The 19,745-nt window shown below is 41.0% G+C and overlaps 1 protein-coding gene across 1 annotated transcript in view; it reads left to right on the plus strand.

Moving 5' to 3' along the window:
- Nucleotides 1-19,745, plus strand: part of MAST4 (microtubule associated serine/threonine kinase family member 4) — a 373,102-nt gene that overhangs the window by 263,345 nt on the left and 90,012 nt on the right. Inside the window, exons 5-7 of the mRNA XM_084833380.1 lie at nucleotides 1,641-1,729; nucleotides 14,090-14,159; nucleotides 17,841-17,861. Coding sequence (XP_084689506.1) covers nucleotides 1,641-1,729; nucleotides 14,090-14,159; nucleotides 17,841-17,861 — 180 coding nt within the window. The remainder of the gene's footprint in view (nucleotides 1-1,640; nucleotides 1,730-14,089; nucleotides 14,160-17,840; nucleotides 17,862-19,745) is intronic.

Consider the following 19,745-nt stretch of genomic DNA (forward strand, 5'->3'; position numbering starts at 1 on the left):
GGCAAACTGCAACTCTATCTTGCCTTGATTGGTCATGTTTTGGTGACATCCAGGCTGGACTACTGTAATAAGCTCTATGTTGGCCGCCTTTGAAGATGGTTTGGAAACTTCAGTTGATGCAGAATACAGCCACCCAAATATTGATGGGGGCTGGCTGGTCTGCTCATGTGACACCAATACTGTGCCAGCTGTACTGGCTGCTAGTATATTTTCAGTCCCAATATAAAGTGCTGGTTTTAACCTTTAAAGGTTTGAATGGTTTGGGCTCAAGTTACTTGAAGGACTGCTTTCTCCTGTAACCAGCCTTCCAGTACACTGAGGTCATCAGTAGATGCTTCTCACCTACCTGCTGCCTGGGGTTACACTGGTATGTACAAGGGAGAGGGCCTTTTCCGTGGTGTCCCCATACCTCTGGAATTGGCTTCCGTCAAGGGTTCATCAGGACCCTTCTTTGTAGGTCTGAAGGCTCTGAAGACTCACTTGTTTTTATTGTGCTTTCCATAGTCTGTGGGCTGTTTTTATAGCATTTTACTGAATTTTTATTTATTAAATTTCTGTTAGATTTATTTTTCATAGTTTAGTATTGTTTTTATCTTTGATGCCACCTTGACAGAGTTCTACCCTTAAAGGCGGCCTAAAAATAATTTTTCAAAGAGAATGAATAAACATGAAAAATATTATCCATCCTTTGTTTTTTAAACTGAAGGGAGTTGATTTATTTCCTCATTGTATACAGAAATACAAGCTACTCTCATTTTTTGGTGCCGTCTGTGTGTGTGTGTGTGGGGGGAGCGCACTTCCTATGTTCATCATAAAAATGTTAAAACTATTTTTTTACATTCCTGATTTACATTTTTGATCCACACTAGACAGAATTCTATTAGCTTTGGTAAAGTAACTTACATTTCAAGATGGGAGAACCTATTCATAGGTGTATTTGATTATAATTATAGGGCTATGAATACTTAAAGAAAATCTGCAGAGCTCTTCCCTTTTGGTAAAAATATGAGTTTACTATTCATGTCATAATTATCGGTAATGGAGAAAAATAGTGATTTGCAGTACTTGAGATGAAAAATGTATGAGTGAAGGAACACATTTATCTTTGTAGGATATGCCTGGTCTATTAACAAAAAGCACAGATGTGAAATTTGCCTCAATAATTAGATTTTTAATTAGTGTATCATAAGATAGATAAATTATTGCTCTGTTCGCAGTTAGGAAATCCATGTAAACACAAATATATATTGAATGGTAGTTCTAAATGGTTATCTTTTTTCTGACATATTTACGTATTATAAATAAGGCAATTGCTCTGTATCAGATGAAATGTCAGTCCTAGTAGTGTAATGTTGCAGTGGCAGGTGGGTTTCTTTGCTGGATAATAACTGTGTTAAAATGTGGTAATAATTAAGCTTAATGCATTTTCTCCTGCTAATATATGGGATATAACTCATTTTTTCCATTTATTATGCTGTATAATTCTAGAGTCCTCTGCCCCTATTCAAAAATGCCTATCATAAACCAGTAATCCTGAGTTTAATAGAGGATTGGAATGCAAAATATTTGTGTTCTGCACTAAAGATGCAGTTTTATATTGTATATATTTGCTAAATTTAAGCATTCTTCCCTTCCTACAGTTGCCGGACCAGTAATCGAAAAAGTTTGATATGCAATGGACAGTCTCCAGCTATGCCTCGGCCCCATTCGCCGCTTTCAGCTCACACGGGTAATCCAACTGTTTTCATATTTTAATATATAGAGAAAAATCCTGTTGTCTGAAATATCTTATGTATTTATTTCAAACTATGTGGGATTTCTTGTGTATTGCTTTTTATGTATTGGGATATAACTTGGGTATTAATTTATAGCCTTAGTAGACTTGATGGATCTGGTGTTCCTTTGGGAAAACTCTCACCCTACTTCTTCCAGTAGTCACTGCTAAATCAGATTAGAATGGGAGTAAGAAATTCCAGCTTTTGCTGTTGTTCTGTCTAAACTCATTATATATCATTGTAAATGGGTAGTTAATATCACCTGCTGATTCTTTCATACGCCTCTGGAATGAGCAATTAAGATCAGTTATTACAAATCAGACATCTCTGTAGTGTTTACTGAATCCTTAGTCTCCTACCTGAGGGGTTTACAGGTTTTGTCTGGCCCTTCTTACCAAGCCAAAAATTGTAGTGGCGAGCCCCCACCCCATAGCCTTTCCTGATGGGAGGGCAGGGGAAAACACAAGAGGTTGGGTGGCCCTGCTTGGAGAGCTTGGCACACGACAGCTCTCTAAGGGAAAAGGCTGGTGAAAGAGTGGCCAGTTGGGTGACAGCCTGGGTACCTCCATCCAGTATTGCCCAACACACATACACTCTACCAGCAGGAGAGTGGCCACTTGGGTGATGCTATATGGAGGAAAGTCCAGCAGGATGGTGGCAGTGGAGGAGTCTGTTTGTCCCTGTGTAGCCACTCATCATGCTTGTCAGAGGCCAGCGCCATGGCAAATACTGCAAACGATTTTTTTGAAGCCTGCTCTCCTGACCTCTGTCTGTGTTGCCTAAAGGGAAGTTTTAGTTAGAATTGTACAAGCAATAGGTATCAAATAGGAAGGGCAAGTTCGCACGACACCCTTGCATAACCCATGCTTGCCGGGCTCACATGACATGTCAACCCGCCAAGCAGGGGTTGGAATTGCAGAGGTGCGCCTGTAGGCATCACAGCTCATCGTGGTTTAAATAACCCATGATGAGCCACACTGCAGCATGCGGACCAGGTCCAAATGTAGTATGGCTGACAAAGTGAACTGTGAATCAGGAAGTCCTTGGCTCAAATGTTAGTGTACCAAGAACCTACAAGTGGCTTTAACTAAGCTACTTTCTCTCAGTCTCAGTCTGGTATCTGCAACATGGTGATAATAATGAGGATTTACCTTAAAGGGTTGCTGCAAAGATTATGGAGATAATTTATGTGAACTACATTGTACATTCAGCTAGTGTTAGAGAAATGCTAAGTACTAGTAAAAAGAAGCATTTATTTAGAATAAGTAACAGAACATAAGAATTTGTCTGTCAAAACATTAAAATGCTTTATTAGTAGCTAAAAAAATACCTGTGTAGAGATTACTGCTCAAAAATCTGTTCTAGATATGGATTGGTATATAAATATTGTAAATAAATAAAATAAATAAAAATAAATATTACAAGACAGAAACTTTTTACATGGTTTTTGCGGGCGTGGGTCTTCAGAAACAGATAGACAAACAATGCAGCTCTTTCAGGATCGTTGTAATATGATACCTGTTTCTGTTCCTGTCAGCATCTTGGCCGCTAGATTTTATACCAACTGTAACTTCTGTCTTCAAGGGCAGTCCCATGTAAAATGTATTACAATAATCCAGAGGCTACCAGAGCATGAGTCTCTGTCCAGGAACAGCTGTAGCTGCCACATTAGTCAAAGCTGGGCAAAGACATTCCATGCCACTGAGGCTACCTGGGCCTCCAGTGACAAAGATGGATCAAGGGATTTCCCCAGACCATGGACCTTCTCTTTCGGGGGAGTGCAGCCCCATTCAGAACAGGCCTTTTACCCAATTCTTGGACCTGAGAACCTCCCATCCACAGGACATCTGCATTGCTGGGATTCAGTCTAAATTTATTAGCACTCCTCCAACCCATTACTGCCTGCAGGCACTAATCCAGCACCTGCATTGCTTCGCCTGATTCAGATGATAAGGCAAAATAGAGCTGGTATCATCAGCATACCGCTGACACCTTGCCCCCAATCCGCTGATGACCTTTCCCAGAATCGTCATATAGTTACTAAAAGGTATGGTGGACAGAATAGAACCCTGCAGAATGCCATAGCCCAATTTCCAAAAGGTTGATCAAAAGTCCCCCAATACTGGAAATGATCCTCTGGGGAGCCACCATTCCATCATGCCCCAAACCCACAGAGTCAATCTAGCAGGATAGCATGATCAGGTCCAGGAGAATCAAAAGGACTGGACTCCCCCTATCTTCTCTCTTGGCGAAGGTAATTGGCGACCAAGGCCATTGCAGTGCCAAACCTAGGCCTGAAGCCAGATTGAAATGTGTCAAGATAAACTGGTCCCGTCAGGTGCTCACCCAGATCTTCTCAAGAATCTTGCCCAAGACGAGGATATTTGCAGTGGGTGGTAATTATAACAAACCTCCCTTTCCCTTCAAATAATCGTAATAGGATTTTAAACAAATGGGCAGCTTGTTGATGAAGATGGTAAACTTACTTGTGCTATAATAAAAATAGTGTTTATGCTGGCACAATTTCTCCATCTCTAGTGACTCCTTGTAAAGTGGAAACTACCCTCCAGGACTCTCATAAGGTTCTTGAAAGGGAGAGAGTGTCTGGGGAGCTTCAAATGGTAGGTGCCTCATTTAATGCTGGCAGCAGACTGCAGAAAAAGTATAGCTAGTGAGACTCCTAGAAAAATGTTTTTTATAAAACAATTACAAATGTGCAATTTGTATATATTAACTAGTAAAGGTTTCTTAATCTCTTTCACACAGAAATAGTTACCTGGTGTGCTTATTTAATAGCATCATCAGATATTTAAAATACTTTAAAAAATTCATGCATGGGTAACATCGCCTTATTTTTGCATATTAAGCGGGTAAGTAAAATGTGGAGGTCTAGAAGGAACGTTAGAAAATGAGAGCTCTTCGAGATGACAGCTCTAATTTTTTACTCATGAAAGTCAGCTCCAAGGACCATTTCACACGTTACATTTTCTATGCAGAGAATGATTAATGGTGTTTCAATGTTCTTCTTTCAGATTCTCATAGTCAATAACCTCCACCTTCTATCAATTTTGATTTATTCAAAAACGTATATGCCTCTCAAATTGAAAAATCCTGAGGTTACCTAATAATATTAAAACTTTTAACAACTAAAATTCATGTTAAAATGACACCGAAATCACACCAGAGTAATGCTGTTTAACAGATAATGAATATATACTTACAAACATTACCGCTTCTCTGGTATTTGCTACGGTCTTTCTTACCTCACATCACATCATCTTGGAAAACTTAAATTAAAAATCTATATTTTTCTTCTTTGTGACAAGCAAACTAGAAATCCTAAAAGGGGCAGACTCCTCCACAGAAGTGCTGTGAATGACAACACCAGGGTCCAAAAGTAATTTAGTACTAGGAACATGATATTGTCCCCCAGACCAGAACACTCAGGGTGATCTTGAGATGGAAAATGAAATCAGGGAGGCATTCAAACGGGGGAGTGTTTTAATAATTGGTAACTTTAGTTACCCTCACATTGACTGGATACATGCATGTTCCAGTCACAACGAAGAGGTTAAATTTCTCGATGTCCTATACAACGGTACCCTAGAACAGTTGGTCATAGAACTGACCAGAAGGGAGGCAGCCCTGGATTTAACCCTAAATGGTGCCACCCAGGATCTAGTGCGAGATGTGGGTGTTGTCGAATCAGTTGGAAACAGTGACCACAGTGCTGTCAGATTTAATATATATTTAAGTGGAGAATTGCCACTTAATCAATTCAAGAATTAATCAGTTAACACAATGTCAGTAAATATCATCATTATCAATATTTTAAATGTCTATATGGCCCTCCAGTAACTCTTAAGATGGTTTCCAATAAAAACATACAAATAAAATAAAATACCAAAAATAACAAATGAGTCAAAGCAGCAATAAATTTCAACAGTAAGAGTCCTTAAGTATAAAATCCTGGGAAAATTACATGGTCACTGAGTGCCAAGAACACATTATTGTGGGTGCCAAACATACTGTCTGGAGGGAGTTCCATAAGCAAGGAGTCACAACAGAGAAGGTCCTCTCGCCTGTAACCAGCTTAGGGGCACCAGAGAAGGGTTTCTGTCAATAACCACAGTTTATAGTAGGGCTGTGCATGGACCCCCCCAACCCACGCTGGAGGCCAATTCGGAGTTTCAGATTTGGCCCCAATCTGCTTTGGACTGCTTTGGACCTGATCCGACCTACTTTGGACTCTGGATCCAAAGCAAGGTTCGGAAATCCCAATTATTCAGATTTTACATTTTCCCATTGACTTGTATTGGAAAACAGAAACGGCTATAACTGTTTTAGTTTTTATGATAAATACATGCGATTTGGAGACATGACAGCCCCTATGGAGGTGACTGAACCTGCCAAATTTCAGACAGTTAGGTCCAGTGGCTTTTGTGCTAACCATGCATAAAGTTTCCTCAAAAACTTACACACACACACGACCAAAAGAAAAGCAGATACAGAAAGAAAAAACTACCTACACAAGTTAAGGAGTGGGAGAAGGGAGATAACACTAACTATATAAAGTCTAACAGAAAAGGTTTTTTAAATATATGTAAGAATATAGATGAAGAGTTGAAAAATGGGAAGGGAAGAAATAGTAATTGAGAAGGGTGAGGTGGGGGTGGGAAGCCAAAGGACAAACAGTAAACAAAGCAGGGAAACAAACTGAAGTCTAACAACTAGAAGAGAAAGTGTGTGTGTGTGTGTGTGTGTGTGTGTGCGCGCGCGCATATTAAAGAATCTGAAAGAAGGATTTAAGGGAAGGGGAAGACTAAGAAATGGAACTGAGAAGGGTTGGGTAGGTACTGGGAACTGCTGCACTAGCACAATCCAGTAATGAAGAACTCTCCTTCTACCAACTCTTTCACACTAGGAAATGAAAGCAGAACCTTCTGTTATGTACAACCCCTCCTCCACCACTGTGATTGGAGACTGCTGGGTTAAATGTTCCGCCCTTTTGGCACCTGGAGATATCACTTGCCAAGGCTCTGTTCCCCCCTCCCAACTTCTCCCTCCCCTCCCCTCCCCTCCCTAATCTTAAGCAAATTGTTACATTTCCCAGCCAGGCTGTCTGGCCTTCAGAATCATCTGGATCGGTCTGAAGCAATTTGGATTGATCCGACCCACTTCAGACTGCTTCGGACTGATCCAGATCCAATTTGATTCAGTCCAAATCACCCCGTTCTGGTTCGGAATTCAGATCCAGAACCAAAGTGGTGCACAGCCCTAGTTTATGGTCAGGTTGATGAAGAAACAGGTGTTTCTCTAGATCCCAGTCCATGTAGGGCTTCAAAACTTTAAAATATATTTTCAAGTATACACTGCAATTTTTGTTTTTAAGTGTATAGCGATAGAAAAATGGCAGTTCCTGAACTGCAAGCATTTTTTCTTGTGTATACTTTGGTTCTACAGATAGATTCTGATTTGGTTATCTTTAGAAAGATTTGTAGGGAATCAATGTGTAGTTTATAAAGTATTCTATTTTCATTGAAGCTATATCCTAATCCAGTCAGATTGAAATTGCAACCATAAATGTTATTTTCTTGTTTCTTTTGCTGTCTTCATGTTTTCTGTTGGTGCATAAAGATTGCATTCTTTGCTTAAATATATTTCTGTATGACGTTGCTGCCACTCATTCCTTCATATTGAATTGCGTGAGATGAGCATTTTATGTGCATAAAAGCTTCAAACTAGAAATGGAAAAACCATTGTTAGGAGCCAGCTTCAATTATTTAGCTGGTAGTTTTCCATGGTATTGAACAAATATTTCATATGCATCTGTCCGATTAGCTATCTGGAATCTTTTCCAGTCATGTTCTATATACTTCCTTGCATCCAAAGACTTTGTATAGGCCAAATGCAATATGTAATAAAAAGAAATACCAGTACTGTCCTGCTAGCCATCTACATTTTTGTATGTCAAATTTCCCTAAACTCTCCCAGTGTGGGCTCAGAGATATTGAATTGCAGATTCAGAGTTACGGATTTCTTAAAAGCAAGCCAGCCGCTACTCCACAAGACCTTTTAGTGAAAGGTTAATATTTTCTTTATTTGCAGACAACCAGGTTTAAGAGATAGCAAGCTGTTTCTTGTAGCTGAGCTCTCATCTTCTGGGATGATCTATGATAGATGAAGCTTTTGCAGGTCTTTCTTCAACAATTCCTAAATGTTTTATTCCTAAATGTTTTCCCAGATAAATTATCTGGCAGTTTCTTGGAAAATTATTTTCCTGTCAGGCTGCATAATCAGTTGCAGTCCAGAGTCAAACTATGGAAAGTACAACTCCTTGGAAAGTAGCCTAAACCATAAAACTCCTGATTTTATCACCAGATTACTACAAAATAATAAAAGAGGACATTAGAATGTATCCTGGTATAATCTGTCGATATGATGATAAATGCTGAGACCATTTAAGGCAGCTGTTAAGTAGTGACAACAAGGTTTCCAACTGAGGCTGTGAGTTTATAATCCATCTGGAATTTAGAAGAGCATATTATAATTAATCTCAAACTCCCTCAGCACTAATAGGATGTCAGTACATCAAAAATTCTTGTTTCATAAATAGGTACTAAAATGCAGTAATAACCTTTAGTTATTCAGGATTTCTGAAGCTATTTATTTTTTAACAATAGTTGTATGCAATGAGCTTCTCTGTATATTATCATTAAATACAGTATTGTTTTGAAATGCTTGCTTATTAACGTACTCAGTTTTAACCTCTCCCTGGAGATCATAGTGTTAATTATCTGTATAACGCCTGACTCCACCAATCAGGTTTACTTTATAAGGCCAGAAATGTCAGTAGTAGTCTAAACAGCATATGAAATACCTGAAGCCTAAAGCATACAACAGCCAGCAAATCCCTGGAAATGGCAGGGTTTGAGTAATAAGCAAGCAGTACACATATGGGCAGAGAATTATCTGGCACTGGTTTTCATTTGAAAATTTCTCAGGTATTGACTTGCAGATAGGTAGACAAGTACTGAGAGAAATAATGCGAGTGATGAAGGTCATAGATAGAACTCCAGATGTAATCTTTTCCGGAATACCACACCTTAATTCCAGAGCAGTATGAGTCTTTTCCCTGTTGTCTCTCGGTTTTCTTTGTGTCTGTGTGAGACACAATTACTCAAACAAGTCAGTTCAGTGTGCAATATGGTATGGGCTTTCTTACAGCTCAGTACTAAAATTGATTTTCATTACTGATGGAATCAAGGTAACTAACTATAAAAGAAAATCAATCAGTTATTATCCAGCATCACATTAGCAGGCATCCACAAGCACAATGGGAATTTCTCCCTCTCTTCCTGCAGACCTCCGTGCCACCTGAAAATCTGTGCTGGTGGGTTTCCCAGCCCTCCAGACCAGTTTCGGAGGGCTGTGGGAAAGGGAAATTGCCCTCAGTGATGTTGGGTGGAAAATTTACCAAAAGAGATTTTTTCCCCCCAATGCTTTATTTTCCCACAGATTTTTTTTCTGTTTTCAGGTGATTATCCCTAACTTACATATATGTCATTGAAGTACATATATGGCTCAAAGTGAAATGGAACTTGTTGTTTATTCACGTAATCACTTCTGACTCTTCGTGACTTCATGGACCAGCCCACGCCAGAGCTTCTTGTCAGCTGTCGCCACCCCCAGCTCCCCCAAGGTTGAGTCCGTCACGTCCAGAATATCATCCATCCATCTTGCCCTTGGTCGGCCCCTCTTCCTTTTGCCTTCCACTTTCCCTAGCATCAGCATCTTCTCCGGGGTATCCTGCCTTCTCATTATGTGGCCAAAGTACTTCAGTTTTGCCTTTAATATCCTTCCCTCAAGTGAGCAGTCTGGCTTTATTTGCTGGAGTATGGACTGGTTTGATCTTCTTGCAGTCCAAGGCGCTTGCAGTCCAAGGCACTCTCAGAATTTTCCTCCAGCACCACAGTTCAAAAGCATCTACCTTCCTTCGCTCAGCCTTCCTTACAGTCCAGCTCTCGCAGCCATAGGTTACTACGGGGAATACCATTGCTTGAACTATGCGGACCTTTGTTGTCAGTGTGATGTCTCTGCTCTTCACTATTTTATCAAGATTTGTCATTGCTCTCCTCCCAAGAAGTGAACGTCTTCTGATTTCCTGGCTGCAGTAATCTTTATGCCTAGAAAGACAAAGTCTGTCACTGCCTCCACGTTTTCTCCCTCTATTTGCTAGTTATCAATCAAGCTGGTTGCCATAATCTTGTTGTTTTTTTTTTGAGGTTTAACTGCAACCCAGCTTTTGCACTTTCTTCTTTCACCTTCGTCATAAGGTTCCTCAACTCCTCCTCACTTTCAGCCATCAAAGTGTTATCATCTGCACATGTGAGATTGTTAATGTTTCTTCCAGCAATTTTAACTCCAGCCTTTGCTTCATCAAGCCCAGCACGTCACATGATGTGTTCTGCGTACAGGTTGAATAGGTAGGGTGAGAGTATACAACTCTGCCATACTTCTTTCCCAATCTTAAACCAGTCCGTTGTTCCGTGGTCTCTTCTTACCGTTGGTTCTTGGTCGTTATACAGATATAAGGCAGGGTTGCAGACAGGATGACTGGATGCAGACAGGAGGCAGACAGGATGACTTGGTATCCTCATACCACCAAGAACTTGCCACCATTTGTTATGATCCACACAGTCAAAGGCTTTAGAATAGTCAATAAAACAGAAATAGATGTTTTCCTGAAACTCCCTGGCTTTCTCCATTATCCAGCGGATATTGGCAACTTGGTCTCTAGTTCCTCTGCCCTTTCTAAACCCAGCTTGTACATCTGGCAATTCTCGTTCCATGAATTGCTGGAGTCTACCTTGCAGGATCTGGAGCATTACCTTACTGGCATGTGAAATAAGTGCCACTGTTCGATAGTTTGAACATTCTTTAGTGTTTCCCTTTTTTGGTGTGGGGGTATAAGTTGATTTTTTCCAATCTGTTGGCCATTCTTGTGTTTTCCAAATTTGCTGGCATATGGCATGCATCATCTTGACAGCATCATCTTGCAAGATTTTAAACAGTTCAGCTGGGATACCGTCGTCTCCTGCTGCCTTGTTATTAGCAATGCTTCTTCAGGCCCATTCAACCTCACTCTTCAGGATGTCTGGCTCTAACTCACTGACCACACCGTCAGATCTATCCCCGATATTATTATCCTTCCTATACAGATCTTCTGTATATTCTTGCCACCTTTTCTTGATCTCTTCTGCTTCTGTTAGGTCCTTGCCATCTTTGTTTTTGATCATACCCATTTTTGCCTGGAATTTACCTCCGATGTTTCTGATTTTCTGGAAGAGGTCTCTTGTCCTTCCTATTCTGTTATCTTCTTCCGCTTCCACGCATTGCTTGTTTAAAAATAATTCCTTATCCCTTCTGGCTAACCTCTGGAATTTTCATTTAATTGGGCATATCTCCCCCTATCACTGTTGCCTTTTGCTTTCCTTCTTTCTTGGGCTACTTCCAGTGTCTCAGCAGACAGCCATCTTGCCTTCTTGGTTTTCTTTTTCTTTGGGACGTTTTTTGTTGCCGCCTCCTGAACAATGTCGCAAACTTCTTTCCATGGTTCTTCCGGGACCCTATCTACTAAATCTAGTCCCTTAAATCTGTTCTTCACCTCCACTGCATATTCATTAGGAATATTAGTGAGCTCATATCTAACTGATCTGTGGGTCTTCCCTATTCTCTTTAGTCTGATTCTAAATTGTGCAATAAGAAGTTTGTGATCTGAACTACAGTCAGCTCCAGGTCTTGTTTTTACCGACTGTATAGATGTCCGCCACTTTGGCTACAAAGGATGTAGTCAATCTGATTTTGGTGTCGAGCATCTGGGGAAGTCCATGTATTAAGTTGTCTTTTAGGTTGTTGGAAGAGAGTGTTTGTTATGCACAGTGAGTTGTCTTGGCAAAATTCTATCAGCCTATGTCCTGCTTCATTTTGTTCTCCCAGACCATGCTTGCCCGTAATTCCAGGTGTCGTTTCACTACCCACCTTAGCATTCCAGTCTCCTGTAATGAAAATAACATCTCTTTTTGGCATATTATCCAGTAGGTGCTGCGGATCCTCATAGAACTGATCTACTTCTGCTTCTTCAGCATCTGTGGTTGGGGCATATATTTGGATCACTGTGATGTTAAATGGGTTACCCTGAATTCGAATTCAGATCATTCTATCATTTTGTGGACTGTATCCAAGCACTGCTTTAGCCACTTTATTATTAATTATGAAGGCTACTCCATTTCTTCTGTGGTCCTCTTGTCCACAGTAGTAGATCTGGTGGTCATCTGATGTGAAGTGGCCCATTCCAGTCCATTTCAGTTCACTGACACCCCAAATGTCTATATTTAATCTTGACGTCTCCCAGTAACCACATCCAATTTGTCCTGGCTCATAGATCTTACATTCCAGGTTCCTATGGTGTGTTGATCTTTAGAACATCGGATTCGTCATTCACCACCAGCACTGTCGGCCACTAGCCATCCTTTCGGCTTTGAGCTAGCTGCGTCATCGCATCTGGGGCTAGTTGAACTTATTCTCTGTTCCTCCCCAGTAGCATTTTGACCATCTTCTGGTGGTATACCGACATATCTCTGGTTGTACTGATCCATTTAGTTTTAGTTGTGACCACCACTTTGAATTGGTTCCAGAAACCAACTCAAAGCCAGTGTAGTTATTTAAAAAATCAGCTTTGTGCTCCAAGTGGCCTGTTCCAGTTAATAACCTGGCAGGTCAATTTTATTTACTTATTTTAGCTATGTATATGCTGCCCTATAATGAAATAATGAAACTAAATTAAAAATACATAATAAACTAAAACACAGAAGCAGCATAAAATCATGAGGCACATAAGATGAGCAGATCTGAGAAAGTAAAAACATCTTTGCCTGGTGCCAAAATGAAATCGAGGTAGGTGCTAAGTGAGCTTCTCTGGCATTCCATAGTCAAGTGCCACCATGGAAAATACCCTTTCCCCCAGTATGCTTCTCTCAGTGGGGGTACCCAGAGAAGGGCCTTAGAAGAGGTCCAGGTAGGTGCATGTGGATACAGGACCCATTTTACATTGGTTGCAGTTTCTGAACACACTTTAAAAGCAATGAGAGACAGAGTGCATTATGGTCTATCTGGATTTTACTAGGGCATGGATTAATGTGGCTAGATCATTTTCCCCAGGAACAGTTGCAGCTGATGAATCAGCCTCAACTGTGAAAACTCTAATCTGGTTCACATGATCACCACAGCGCCATAGTTGTGCTGCCCACAGGTACAAGGTTGCCAATCCACCCCCCCACACACACACTGCAGTGGCTTCTTGTGTTGTCTGAACCGAACAAGGGTGGCTTGTTGTGGTGTTTAACAAATCACCCCACAACCCTACGACAGGCCATGGGGTCTGAGTGGATTTTTAACCAACCCAACGAGCCACCCTCACTGGGTTCGAACGACATAGAAGCTGTGCTTGGTGAGGGTAATTTTGAGCACACGACTGGCAGATGTGATCATGCAAACCAGGCCATTGTCTTAGCCACAGCAACCATCAAGACGCAGCTTGGTATCCAAACTCCAGGCCTGAGGCTTAAGCAATAGTACTTCTTTTTGTCCATCACTGAGCTCAGATACTAGTTCAAAACTTCCACTGCCTTTCTACGGTCTGGTAGAAATGAGAAAAAGAGCTGGATAACTTAAGTGTACTGATGCTATTCCCTGAAAGTTCCCAGATGATCCTTCTCAGTAGTTTTCTGCAGATGTTAAACAGCATAGGAGAGAAGATGGTAGTGTGCAGCAACACCACAGAGTGGAGCTACAGTCTCCCAGCATGACCTTTGGGAGCCTCTTCAAAACGGACAGAATGTGCCATACGGAGAGAGTTCCATAGTTCCTTGGATAGAAGTTCCATAATTATATGTGCTGTTCTTTTGTTTCACCCTGGGTATTTAAAGAGTAGTGGCCACTTAGACTTTATAGTGAGAAAAGAGACTGCTTGTGCTAGCACTTTAGACTGTATGTTCTTGGGCTTGGCTATAAGGACTGCTCATCCAGTGACAGTTGCTACACAACTTGGATGAGTAGATAAGTCCAGTTACATGGGTGGAATAAAACTTGAGGATTACATTGTTATAAAGCACAATTCATATTAAATCAATTAGTCATCATCATAAATCAGAGCAAAATTGGATTTATCAGGGCTTCTCACTGAGACTCGTGACTGTGTGGAGCTTTTCATTAAAGATTCTATTCCTCATATTTTACTCTTGTTTTCCCAACAGGGAGCAGTCCTCAAGACAGCCCTCGAAATTTCTCTCCTAGTGCCTCAGCCCACTTTTCTTTTGCGCGAAGGTAAGCGGGATGTGTGTGTTTAATTTGTCATAATTACCAGTGGGAAATCATGCTGTGCACGTACGTTTTGGTGGTAATGCTAATGAAGATCATAAGCGCCACTCTATATTGTATTAAAATGCAATGTAGTTTCTGCTAGTTTTCAAAACATGGTTCTTGATATTGTTCAGTTCTTGCAAAATATAAAGGTCAAATTCATATAAAAAACATGATATCCTGTAGCCATCAACTGATAGGAAATCTGCTTGTACCTTTCATGGTAGATGAAGCATACTTAAATAAAAGAAGACAGAAAAGCAAGCATGGAACTTTGCAGAAGCCTGTAAACCAGTCTTTCCAAATTGTACTAGTTGGCATATTGACATCTTTCACAAGTCTAAAACCTCTCACTCATAAATTGGTAAATGGAATTTGATATGGCATTGCAAGTGTGGTGCTTCATTATGTGTAGTACTGAAGGAGTTATCTACCTCAGCAGTTCCCAAAACCAGTTTTCTAATGTGCTGAAAGGAGCCAGCCGGGGTGGAGTACAATGAATATGGGAATAGGTCAAAAGAGATTGTCACTGCCATGACATTCTGTAGCAGCACCATTAATTAAACTGCAAGGCTATGTACTGAGTCACCCAAAGGATGGCTGCCTTGGTTGATTGGAGTGAGTCAACTGATGCAGATACATTTAACAGAATCCAGAGGGGTAGTTGTGTTGTCTGTTGCAGCAAAAATAACAAAGATTCTTGTGACACTGTATAGATTAACAAATTTATTGTGGCGTAGGCTTTCCTGGATGAAGTGGTTGCAGTCCATGAAAGCTTATGCCATAATAAACTTACTGGTCTTTAAGGTGCCACAAGATTCTTGGTTGTTTATACTTAACTGTTATGGCTTAATAGAAATAAACCCAGAAGATAGAGGAAGAAAGAAGCCAGCATTAGAAAATGAGTTGGTCTTGCCTGATCTGTCAGAGTGCTCTGCAGGTAGGAATGTGTAAAAGGTCTAAAATTTTGAAAGAAGGTCTATGGGCAGAAGAAGTCTAAGAACTATTCCTTTGCCCTGAAATAGATTTGTGAGGATTAATGTTTGTTTAGTTCTTGGAAGATGAATTTCCAGTGGTATAGTATTATCTCATTAATATAACTATTCAGTTATCTAAATCATTTGGATTATCAGAAGAATAGGTCTATGTTAACTTGTCAATACACTGTGGCTTAGTTAGTGGGCGCTCAGCTGCATTCAAGGAAAACGAACCCATTCTAAATGATAGACAAAGTGAATGTTTATAAATTTTGTTTTCTAAAGCATATGGAAATAGTCAAAGCAACAGATATGTCTTGTTCAGATGCGACACCCTCTTTTCAACCTCTTTGTGCAGTGATAATGAGAATAGGCCTCAAGTTTTCAGTGATTCCTCCCTGCTCTTCTAAACAGATGTATAAGGTATAATTAAAAATGGAATGTTGAACATAGGGAATTCCTTACGCTGGATATTTCATCCTGTTTTCTTTAGTAGGTTGTATAGCCAGGATAAGCGAAGTCCCATATCCAAACATCTGCAGGTTTCTACCTGTGGTCCATTCTACATATGGTCAGTGGAGGGACGAGAAAGCCGCACAAACCTGAATACCACTGTTGATCACACCATGCATTGAGATAATAGGAGTATTAATGTCTTAACCGATTAGAATAGAATGTTACATTTTCATTATATATATACTTATTTGAAAATCAGGAGGTATTAATCTTAGTTTTGGGGTTAGGCCCAGACTTAGTCATACTTATAGAAGACCCATTGAAATCAATGGGATTTAATTTAGGAATAATTTGAGTCCCATTGATTTCAGTAGGTCCATTCGAAATATGATTAAGTCTGGATCTAACCTTTTACTCTTTTTTCCCAACATTTTCTTTAGAGATATATAATTCGCTCCCATTTATATTGCATCCTCTTTTCAAACTCTGTTCTACTCTTTTGTTCACAAATACAACCCACCACTTTTTATTTGGGAAAAGAAATTTACAGTACACGCCAGTTTTCTATATCAGAAGAAATATCACTTTTTAAAGAGTTGATCTTTAGCCCAGTAAATGAGCAACTGTATGGGCTGCACTTCCAATAGACAGAAGCCTTCAAGTTCAGAGCCCTTCACCTATCGTATGCACTGCCAAGCAGGGTGAGAGGAGGATGGAGGCGATTTCACTGCCATTCCTCCATTAAAACTACACAAAAGCTGCTTGACAGGCCTCTGAGCCTATCTGCTGACTTACCTTTCAGAGGATGGGAAGAGACTGAAGAAGCCATAGAATACTGCACAACTCAGCTTCTCCTTTCCCCTCCCACCTCAATGCCCCCTTTTCTCATTCTCCAACTTCCCTTATGAGGTCGCAGCTGCTTGTCTAGGGGCCATAGGATTGCTCTCCTAATTGCATTGATTTTCTCAGTTGTAAGTATCACCATGACCAGAATCCCAAGACCTGAGTGCAGGGGTTATCCCTTCTTTCCTCTTGAATGAAACATTCCACTGTATGTACTAGGTTTTCCCTTGCCCATAGCTTTTGCCCATAAAAGAAAACAGAAATGTGCACAGGTGGAGTTCGCTTTATATATGCAACTTAGCCCATGTATTTTGGTAACAAACTGTGCAGCTCAAAAATCTCATCGCTGCCATTGTGTGTAGGAGATGTGGTTTAAATATCTAACTTGATATATCTGACCTCATAGAAGATTTCCTCTAAGAATTATTATTTTCTGAAGATCTAATTTTCAGTGATGAAATTCCCTGTGCTTTAGAAATGGTTTTGGAGTGGCTCTTAGCAAAATGTGTATTCGTCACTACTTTGTTTTCACTGCCTAATGAATATTCTATAAATGGCAGACTGCCACTCTGTCAGAAGAGTGCCATCCACTCCCACCTCATTACCCTTCCACAATGTGAGTGAAATTGCCATCACTGTAGCAGACTGCTGTGCATATAGTAAGGATGCTGACTGGAATACATGCCAAGAGAAATGACATTTAGTACTCGAACCATAGAGCATGTTTGCTCTGTGGGACTTTAAGTGGGAGGGTAGGCAGAGCAAAAATCTTGGTATGGCAATGTGTAGGGGAAAGATTAGACCATCTATCCAACACAGCTGTTCTCTGCTGAAATCTTTAGAAGGCAACAAAATCCGAATGAGCAAAGGCTCAGGGCATCCTATTACTGAATTGATGGCAGAGCTTGCCTAGTGCAGACACATCTGCTTGTTCCTGCTCACATTGCTCCTCCAGTCTTCTCTGAAATCATGACAAGATCTATCCCTGTTTCTTCGTGGGAGAACATTAGGATTGGACCAGTCACCTCAGTCTGTCTGGCACCACTATGTCACAGCATTATTAAAAAACTTTACTAACAGGATGATTGTATAAATATTAAATATGTAGCATGCTCTTTCACTTTGACCTATGTACAAATACAGACTTTGAACAAGTGGAGCAAAATTAAAAAGTTGCATCATTCAGTTATGTATTTCTTCGTACTTCATAAGTTTTAAAAGTGGAAATTAGATTCTCTGTGAAGTGCCACGTGAATTAAGTCACCATATATTTTTAAGCAGTTTATGCAAATTGTTGTATACTTGTATTTATACAGTTCTTGTTCCACTTGTGCTTTTTTAAAACATATTTGGTACAATTACACTGCAGTCATGGGCATCGAAATGAGAGGTAATTGTCATGAAATTTTATTACTCCATTTTTGTGATTTGTTTGATTGTAAATTTCCTATAGTCTGACTAGGATTGCCAACTGACTAGAAACAAATGAGCTCTGTTTTCCTTTGTGAACACTGTTGCTGAAGGGGGAAGGGGAAAGAAGCTGGGTTTTTTCTGTTGCAAGTGCCCACCCCCCTTTCCCTGTAATTCTGTTTCAAAAATATTTCTTAATTTGTATATGCCAGCTAGTGGGAGGCTAGACTTTATGGAAGCAGTTTTTTTTGTGTGGGTGACAGCATTTAAAATGTTTCCTGTCTGGCACTGGGATACTGGAGGCAGCAGTGAGAAGAAGTTGCCTACACCACTGTGTTGTCTCGCTTTCTTGCTTGTGCCCTCCCCTGACATTAATGAGTGGTTGTGAAGAGGAAGTATCACTATGGCTTCAGGCCTGGAGATAGCTGGCAGGGGCTGACAGCATATCATCCTCAGCCTGGCCCCTTCAGCTGTGCCATGCCGTGGATTCACTGTCCACAAACCGGCCTATTCAAGGTCTGTCCCCCACTGCAGCCAGCCTGCACATGGAAAGTGATGTCAACACAGCCTTCCCAGGAAGTGCCTAGATGAGTGTGTGTTTCCAACATAACGCTTAATTACCCATAAAATGCCTGTTTGTGACTTGACTCAGTAGTCTGGTTTCGCCCAGTTTTCTGCTTTGCATGCTGGTTAATTTCCACTTTTGTCTGTGGTACAGTTGTAGTCAGAATAAGTTGTAATCTGTGGGAGTCTGATATGATGTGTTGATGATATTGCTTGATGGCAGGGAATTAGGCAATAGCTATACATACTAGGTTAGGGTCCCCAATCTTTTAGTTCTGGTGGGCACATTTGGGAATTTGAGAAGCTGCTGTGGGCACCATTACAAAATGGCTCCCATGGAGGATATGGCTAGTCACACAGTGGCTGCTGTTGGTGGCTTGGCTAGTCAAAAGAGGTGCAGGGAGTCAGGGAGAAATAGTGAGGCAAGAGGCCGGGAGGGAAAGGGAAATAGCATGGCAAAGGGTTAGAGGTATGTGAAAGGGCAAGGCCAGATGCTAGGAGGGGGAATAAACACAGTGACATAAAGAGATGAGGGAGAGAAATAGCAGAGCTACAGGTTGGGAGTTGAAAGAAACTGCATGATAAAGAAGTGAGTGGGAGGGAAAGAGCAAGGCTAGGGGATAGGAAGAGAGAGAGAGAAAAAAGAAGGCTAGGGGCAGGACAGGGAGAGAACTAGCAAGGAAAGGGATTGGGTGGGGAGAAATAGCAAGGCTATGTATAATTGCTAAAGAGTGGTATTTTCAAATATAGGCTTTTCATATGTATTCTATGGATATACAGTCAGGGCCAGAAATATTGGAACAAGGGTAACTGTTTTGGCAGTTGGCCTCTGTACACCACCACATTGAAGTTGAAAGGAAACACACCCAGATGGGAGCGAAGTCAGGACTTTCAGCTGTAATTCAAGGTGTTTGACAAAAGTGGGGCACTAACCATTCGGGAAGGACAGCCGGTGGCACACACACACACCCATCGTTGGTGGCTCATAAGTAATGGAACCAATGGCTGACAAGAAGCTGCATGGCCAGGTGTGGCCTATTTCCTGGGTACCCCATGACCAATCAAGCAGAGAAAAGGCTGTCAGGGTGGAAACTGAGCCCATAGAACCCCAGAGCAGTTCTGATTCTGAGGAGGAAGAGCAATCCGTGGGAGAGGAGCCCGCTCATCCCTCACAGGCACAGCAGCTGGCAGAGATTCCTCCTGCCAGCATTCCTGAGATAGATAGTGACCCTGGCAGTGAGAGAGTGTGGGAGGGGGGCTTGCTCGACGCAGACGCAGGGAGTGACGAGCGATGGAGGGC

The sequence above is a fragment of the Heloderma suspectum genome, chromosome 2 (assembly GCF_057233095.1).
Source record: "Heloderma suspectum isolate Gila_16-S chromosome 2, 16-S_ref, whole genome shotgun sequence".
NCBI lineage: Eukaryota > Metazoa > Chordata > Lepidosauria > Squamata > Helodermatidae > Heloderma > Heloderma suspectum.